We start from the raw sequence: 8,463 nt of genomic DNA on the forward strand, positions 1-8,463 counted from the left end.
CAATTCCCTTCCAAAATTTACATGAATAAACATTAATTACTCGTTATTAGAACGAAACTCATTTTACCAATGATTCTATATATGATACAGATACATGCTAATTCAATTACATTTATTATACAGATGTATTACATAGCCTCAACTCCGACTAAACAATCATAAAACAGTTATGTTGTTACACTTACATTTCTATTTCTTTTTTTTTTTAAGAGCAAGGTAACATAATATGGTTGTACAGATCAGTGTTGTTGTTTTTTTCAGTAAACATTGCTTCTCGGATTTCTATAATAAATATTGGGAAGACAGTCCATCACAGGATTGTTCCTGATCACAGATAAAATCAATTCATCAGGAAAAAAACCCCGCATGATTTAATTCACCATCATAAGTAGTTCACTGTAATACGAAGTACATGTACTTATATTTCTAAATGCACTTAGATAGAAGATAATTTTGTCTTTGTAACACTTGTATCGACAAACCTGCCAGTTTTCATCCAAAACAAGAAAAGGGAATGCATCAATTTACTTATCTATTTGTATACAGCAATAAAGAGCTAGCCAGTTTAACACTAGGTCCTATAGTTGCTCCTTTTTTGTGTATTATATTATGAATGCACTGAGCATGACCTTATCAATTATGTCAGTAGTGCGAAGTAAATGAAAATGAGCATAAAATAATTGAAAAAACAATGGAAAAATGTAATTATCAGTCCCACCCCTGTTCATGTTACACATCTCATTTGTTGTTGTTTTTAACTGAAATTTCATGTTTCCTTTCTCAAATCATAATCATCTCGATCTACACCCTTATATTGTTTCAGGAAACACATTTCAGCAACTGCTCACTATTCTAGCACCATGAAAAAAAACATTGCTTGGCAATCCCTTCAACATCAAACATTAAAAATTGATTCATGAAAGTTCAACAAAAAACAAAAAACCCAGAGTGCATGTATAGAAGGTCATAACCCTGATTGCTTCTGTGATCTGACCACCAAACTGACCACCACAAACTCCCTCCCCCCACCTACTCAGGCGGTCAGCCATACACATATGCTTGTTCCATATTCTAGATAGGGAAGGGGTTAGGATTTTGTCCCTCTATCACTAGCTTTTGGAAGGGAAGCCAGCAAAATAACCCCCTTTCGAAGTTTTTCGAAGGCCAGGAATCTAGCAAAGCTGCATGACGTATAAGCTGCGCATGTGGCCGAAATGTCCTGCGAAGGAAAAGCCTGCCCGGTATGCTTTGTATCAAAACATGTTGTCAGTACAAATGTATAAGCACATTCGGGAGATCGGGCAAACACCAAGAAGCTCCACTATACCCCTATTTCTGATTTGATTGATTTGATTTGATTTATTCTCTGTATGCCTTTTTCTTAATTACATCAATTTTCTGCAATTTCATTAATATAGTGTACAAATTAGTAGTATGAATATTTCGGGGGTTTGAAGCTAATCCTGTTCGGAAACCCTATTTCAGGATTATTCGGGAAGATTTGAAAATTACCCCTGATTAAAAATATTTCAGGGGAAAATAGTAAAACACCCCCTATTTCAACGATTCCCCCCCCCCCCCCCCGACTTGGGCCCCTGATGTACCCCTTTCGCGAAGAATCGGGAACGCGCATGCGGCACAGATGACCACCTTAGTGTGTGGGTGTTAAGGGGGGGGGGGGGTCACCAATACCAGAATCATGGTATAATTACACTGTTCATAAAATAATTCTTCATTCAATACATAATATGTATCAAAGAATTGAAAAGTTTTAGTATATTTATTTGAAAAATGCTTTGTATCCCAAGACATTGGGAGGTTGAATAGGATTCCACAGAACGGACCAGCAAGGCTTATCACAAAGGATTAAATTGTGATGGCTAAGACGCCTGAAATGTGCATACATTATAATGACTGATTATTGTAAGGTCATAAGGCCATGTCAAAAGAGAAAATGCACATAGATTTATTTCACTGATTTCATTCTTAGCCATGTCTTTGGTTTTTTTTCAGTCACATCAATATCACAGAAACATGCAAATTATACTGAGTCGAGGGGAAGGTGCATTCCCATGTCTTTTGTTAAACATATCAGTACTTAAACAATGATTGACAGATGAGGTCACAACAGCAATATTGGATTGGAGGGATTTTTGTGGGTGTGTCCAAGTAATCTGAAGAAAAAACGAAGAAAAATTAGTTTAAGATATATGGAATGTTTCTAGATGTTCGTTCACCGCAAAAGTGATGTTGTGGGTATCATAAATCAACACAAATCAACATGCATTTGTATTTCAGGGAATCTTTAAGGATTTATATGCAAGTTGCCACTAATTATAGCTTTTCAGGAAACCCTTAGCATAGTTCATCCACTGTTGTATCGACGAGCGACTCACATTCTTCTGCCAGTAATGACACTGAGTTTTGAAGCTCATATTCAATTTCTGCCACAGAAAGTACACGATTGGTAATAGAATCAAGCAAACAGAAATTACAGTTTTTGTCACGTTGTAAATCAAAAACACAATTCGCTTAATGAAGCTATTCAGTAAGCACATTGCAAGCAGAAATAATATGATGGCTACCACAATTTTGACACCAGTAGAGGCGTTGGCTAGAAATGATCTTAACTTATGAAGCACATCGAGAAGTTTCTGCCTCAGAAAGGGCAGAAGTTTTCTCCAAAACAAGTAAACAAGAACTAAAGGTAATATTATGCTGCCAATAACAAATGATGCAATTCCTATTAGAAGACCTTTCAGTGAGTATATTGCAAGCAGAAGAATTAAGATGGCTAAAATGGCTAACACGATCTTCAGTCCATGAGAGAGGTTGGCCAGGAAGGCATGCAGGAAGGATCTTACCTTTTGAAGTACATTTGCAAATTTCTCCCACAGAAAGGAAAAGATTTGTTCCGAAAACAAGCAGACAAGAACTACAGTTATTATGCTGAGAACCAGTATCATAGTTCGTTTAACGAGCTTGTACAGAAAGTACATTGCAAGTAAGAAAAGGAATACGACTATCATCAGCTGGGGAGTTATGTCTAGGTCTTGCATCCACCTAATTTTATCACCTCCAGAGGCGCTGGATATCGGTTTCACTTTGTGAACACGAGTGGCAAAAGTTTCAAGTTGTATCCAGTCCTCTTCATCCATCTCAAGTTCCTCATCCAGTCGGCCACAGATCATGGCGAGGGAGGAGCTCTTGAAAGCCGTCGGCTGCTGGATGCGAAACTGGGCCATCTTCTCCTCCTTGAGTTGAGAGTGTTTAGAATGCTCTGCATGTGATTTGAATGGCCACTGGAAATCATGGGCAATCACTACAATGTTGGATTTCCCTGCAAAGATTATGCAGAAACAAAGGGAAAAAGTGGCAAAGCAGAATTCTCCAAAATAATTATGATGTAGCAACTGAAGTGCAAAAGATGATGGTATTGCTTTTATGATAATGATCGAAGCTAACGAAGAGTACAAAGTACAAAGTAGTTTCAGAAAGTATGTAAACATTATGTGAATATTTGCCCAAAAGATTGCAATTGTAGAACATACATTAACATCAGAGACTTGGCTACTTTTAATCTTAGTCTCTTGAATTGTAAGATTAAAAATTATGTCATCATTACGTAAAGTGCAGAATCTAAATGTGAAAAAAAGGAAAACCCTACCAAATGTTGCAGCTGCATGACGTAAGAATTCATTGTAGAGGGCATCCATAACATCTGTGATGGCAAAGCGGCGATTGTAGATGGAGTGACAGAGAATTACCCCATCGATCTCATCAGCTGGTAGTCGGTAGTTCTTCAAATCATTGTAAGGCAGCGGGGTAAACTTCACTTTCACATCAGGGATTCTTTCCAGCTCTGAAAGGAGACCTTTGATGCTAGATTCCCGCGCTGATGTACATACTCCTATTGTCGGCATGATTTCATCTGTTTTGTTTTTTCGGCAACTTGACAACTGCGAGGAAATCAAGATCAAGATTTTGCGCATGTATTTATAATTTGGCCTGACAGGACTTTGAAATGGAATTAAAATTTGTTCCATCACATTAAAGCATACTTTAAAACAAAAATCAAAATGTAAGGATGCCAAATATTCTTAGATGGAAATAGAAATGAAAATGATCATTCACACTTAGACTCTTTTCCAAGTTGTTCTACTCCCAACTGAAATAAAGTATTATCATGTTTTACATATAATGTAACTGAATTCGCTCACATAATGTCAATAACATTTGGTTTACATTACTTTTTGCACGACTTAGCTATGACGGTATTAACATCTATATCAACTATTCAAAATACGTTTTGCTTTGACATTCTTTAAAATATGTAAATTATAGATTTTGCTTTGGTTTAATTATGATAAATGTAAGGCGCTTTAAAACTTTGCATTAAGCGCTGTCAAAACATCAATTATTATTAATATCATTATTATTATTATTATTATTATTATCATTATCATTATTATTATCATCATCATCATAGATTCATTCATCGCTTAAGACGCTCATCACAGTCACGTATTGAAATTGCCATGCTTGCGATTATCTTTAAAACAAGAAAGGATGTTTTCTTTAAAGATTCTGATAACCCTTTGATTTGATTTATACTAGTATTTAACTTTTGATATGTCTGAAGACATGTTTCTAGGTTTATTCAAAGAGTCAATTGTTTTACTGAAACCTGAATCATAATAAGAATATTTGTGAAACTATGGCAAATAACAAAGAAGAGCAGCGCTGTGATCTTCGTATGCATTGATTGTAAGAAGTACTTTCTTTATCAGTAAGTGTATCATGCGTAATAACTCCAATGGACAAAGAATTAACGTGTGAAGAAGAAACAGTTACATACTTAGCTCTGCGACTTAAGGTACTAGTACATGTACGTGAATTACTGAATCTACTCAAAATAGAAATTTTATACTTTTTGTAATTACGATTAGGCCTACAGTTCTTCTTTACATCATATGTGTACACACCCTGTATAGTTTTATTCACAATCCTGTGAAATCGTGTGTGATAATCTACATGTGTAGCCGGTATACGCATTACGTGGGCCCCCATTTTTTTTTCTATCCTATCATGGAAACCTAAGACAACTAGAAAGATATATTTTCAAGGGAAGTTTGTGTGTTGAGCGTGTATAAATTCTACGTGTGAAATTACATTGGAGATTGTAATGTGGTGTCTTTTTATGTCCCCTCCAAAATTCCCAGGAACTTTCTCTCTCTCTCTCTCTCTCTACCCCTGGATATTATTTCTATTTCTCACCTCTTTTTCAACTCACATTATATGCCTAGTCACCCTTTATACCGTACAGTGCACAGTAGAGTGCACCCCCAAAAATGAAATGGTGAAACAAATAACCACACACACACACACACAAACACACATTTTAAATGCCATTCCTCCAAATTCAATAGTCAATGTCAAATTCCATGAAGAAATCAAAACAAGGTGCATTATATACCTTGCAACTCCTGCTATATTAGACCACGTCAGATATTTTTGTCACATTCATATACCTCACTCAGATACTAATGTCTATGTATCATATTAATCTATTTACCTTTACCGTGAACCTTTCAACCAGTGCCCAATCACTGTCGTAATTAAGGCAGGTATAGTACAGTAACTCTACACCAATGACAGTTATTAAAGCTTATGAGTAGTACTTACCTAGGATAGGAAGTTTGAAGCGTGTTTCCTAGAGCACTCGGATCAATAGTTCAGTCTTGCTCTTTAAAGTGTCGAGATAGAGTCGTCTCTGATAGGTGATTGCAAGACAAAGGAATAAGTGCCGCGTGCTTTATGTCCCGATCACTTGCGAGTAACCACAGTGACTATCCTACCAGCATCCCACTCCTCATAAAGAACGACCTACGGAATAATAGCAACTAATAATGCAAGTGATCATGCAGACAGCATCCCATCATGCTCTCAGGAAAAGTCCCACACTCCATCTTCTTGCATCATTTCTGAGAGCGAAGACATGACAGGAAATCAACATCATGATTTTGCGGGGAATACCCGTGAATGTAGTCCTGTCTTGAGTGTCGATCGTATCGCTGCAGAGATGCTGTGAGCAATTGGCAGACCGTTTGTGTGTGTGTGTGTGTGTGTGTGTGTGTGTGTGTGTGTGTGTGTGTGTGTGATACTTAACATAGCACTCTCGCATCTACTTTATCATTCTTTAGTTTTTAGATCAGGGTGGTAAAACCTCCGGGAAGAAGTAATGCACTCTCCCACTTGTCCACCCGTGCCAAGGTTATACATTTATTTTGTTATGAGAATTTTAAGGACTTGATGTATATTCGCTATGAATCTTGACTTATGGTCTTATGGTAAAATATTGAGGGATGAAGGTCAGCCCATTTATACAAGTTGTAGGAAAATGAAATGTGGAAGAGATGTTGCAACATCATAAGCCTACATTGTAATGACAAGAGTTGTTGCTAGGGATGTCAAACTTGTTCATCACGTGAAAAATAGTTCTGAGAGCATAATCGCATTTGAGATGAGAATCGGGGTCTAAAATCTTCGTCCGGCCAGATCAGTAAGAATCAGTAAGTGACTTTTTTTTTCTATTTTTTACTCTTAGGACGGCAAAGGGAAAAGGACATGGTTTTCTTTTGATAAATTTGTTTTTAGGGACAAATTACCAATTCTTGCACAATCACTGAGATTTGGATGAAAAATAGAAGTTTCTCTCCAGCATGGGCATCTCGTTAATCACACAGGGCAACCGGTCTAACTTGCATATTATACAAGTGAATGGGGACATTAAAGGATGGGAAGCAACACAGAAATAATTATACGGAAGCGAAAGTTTAATGCTGAAATTAAAAAAACATATTGCGGTTATGATAGTAGGCATAAAAAGGCTATATTGCTCTGAATTTGCAATACGAACTCATTATTTCATGCTATTTGTTTTTGTTTAGTGACGACAAAATAGAGAAATGAGAGAGTGGGAGAGTGACAGGAGACAGAAAATAATGGTATCTCACATAATACTATAGCCTTGCTTTTTACCGGACCATTCTTTTCTATACTTACTTTTCAGTTAACTTTCAAAACATGCATTAATTGGTGTTGGTAGCTATTCTACTTAAATGTGCACACCACAATCATCTTCTTATATACTCTACGCTTCATATTGCGATATTTTTTTTCAATAATATTCATTATGATCAAACAATATGAGTTGTTCAATGAAAGCTTTGTATTTTGTTTCACTCTTTGTTTGATGGAAATGAAATTGAATTGAACTGAATTGGATTTCCTAAACATCAGTAGATTAGAGCAAGGAATATTTTTACTGTACAAGAATTTTGTATATCTTCAAGACTTACAACATTCTTAATCAATGATAAGCTAACGTGAAATGAGATATATTTTCACAATAATTTTCAAAATTAACAAAAGTTAGCCCATTGTACCAGTATTATCAGAATGATTTCCTACTTAATATGAGTGGAGAACTGAGCTGATTGGCTTTATTTGTACTATTGATAGACAGTAATTAACAATGATTTTCTGATACAATGTAAAACAACAGTCTTTATGCTCTCTACTATTTGTGCACCAGAGCTATTATTGGATTAATTTCCTACTAGAATGAAAACGAATACTGCCTTCATGATATGACTTATTATGTATGAACACAAGAGTTGTCGGCTACTTATGTTGTTCCTACGCAATTCAAGATTGTTCATGGTCACTTACATTATTTTCGTCCCTCTCAATTAGACCTACATGTGTACATTTCCAATTTTCTAAAACAAAAAAAGGGCTAATGTTTGCCGGCAGTCAAAACAATTTGCAATAAAATTTAGATCTTATTTTTACAATTTGACGTAAATATCAGTTCATTGCACTCCTTGTCTTTAGATGTGTTGGGCTTCTTATGATTTTTCCATCTCGTACACATTAAGGATGGCGATCATGTCCGCAAAAAAAGAAAAAAAAATCTCCAAAGGCGTTATACTGCAAGTTGTCATATTCCTCGCCATGTTCCACTGTGACACTCATTAAAAAAACAAAACAAAACAAAACAAAACAAAACAAAACAACAACCAAAAAAAGAGCAGGTGTCCATTTTCAGCTCAAAGTATACAATGTACTCCCGGATTCAGTCGTAATAATGAACTCGCAATTGGTGACTAAACCCTATACTTGTCAGCAGGAATACCCACTGTGGAAGTGACCTTGTTTTTCTGTGATGCCTCACATAAACTTTGACTGGCGTGGTTATCATTCTCATGTTCTGTCAAGAACTTCCTTTATATACAGAGACAGAGATGCAAAAATAACATAGAACAAAAAAAATGCAAATTTTTCGAAAAAATTTAGCGTGTCCCATGTGTCATAATATGCATTACCCCAACTCAATTCATGTCGATCTTTTTGGGCTCCACAAAATGTTTCCAGCTTAACTCTCTTCAATAGTTCTCG

At 36.1% G+C, this 8,463-nt stretch overlaps 1 protein-coding gene across 1 annotated transcript; it reads right to left on the reverse strand.

Annotated features, from left to right (window-relative positions):
• Positions 1–1,596: 1,596 nt before the first annotated feature.
• Positions 1,597–5,855, reverse strand: LOC139740486 (uncharacterized). Its single transcript, XM_071651080.1, has 3 exons — positions 5,686–5,855; positions 3,668–3,959; positions 1,597–3,340 (listed from the first exon to the last, which is right to left on the reverse strand). Exons 2-3 carry the CDS (start codon positions 3,921–3,923, stop codon positions 2,331–2,333), a joined length of 1,266 nt encoding a protein of 421 aa, XP_071507181.1. The 5' UTR covers positions 3,924–3,959; positions 5,686–5,855; the 3' UTR covers positions 1,597–2,330.
• Between the last annotated feature and the right edge of the window lie 2,608 nt (positions 5,856–8,463).

This window comes from Diadema antillarum, unplaced genomic scaffold (assembly GCF_040938485.1).
Source record: "Diadema antillarum isolate AM-2024a unplaced genomic scaffold, OU_Dant_1.0 seq00000855_RagTag, whole genome shotgun sequence".
Classification (NCBI taxonomy): domain Eukaryota; kingdom Metazoa; phylum Echinodermata; class Echinoidea; order Diadematoida; family Diadematidae; genus Diadema; species Diadema antillarum.

What these genes read in the sequence shown, in the direction of transcription:
- LOC139740486 (XM_071651080.1), bottom strand. Translation starts at nt 3,923, where the DNA reads ATGCCGACAATAGGAGTATGTACATCAGCGCGGGAATCTAGCATCAAA. An exon ending in TCATGCAGCTGCAACATTTG is followed by an intron (nt 3,341 to 3,667) that starts GTAGGGTTTTCC and finishes TAATCTTTGCAG; the next exon opens with GGAAATCCAACATTGTAGTG.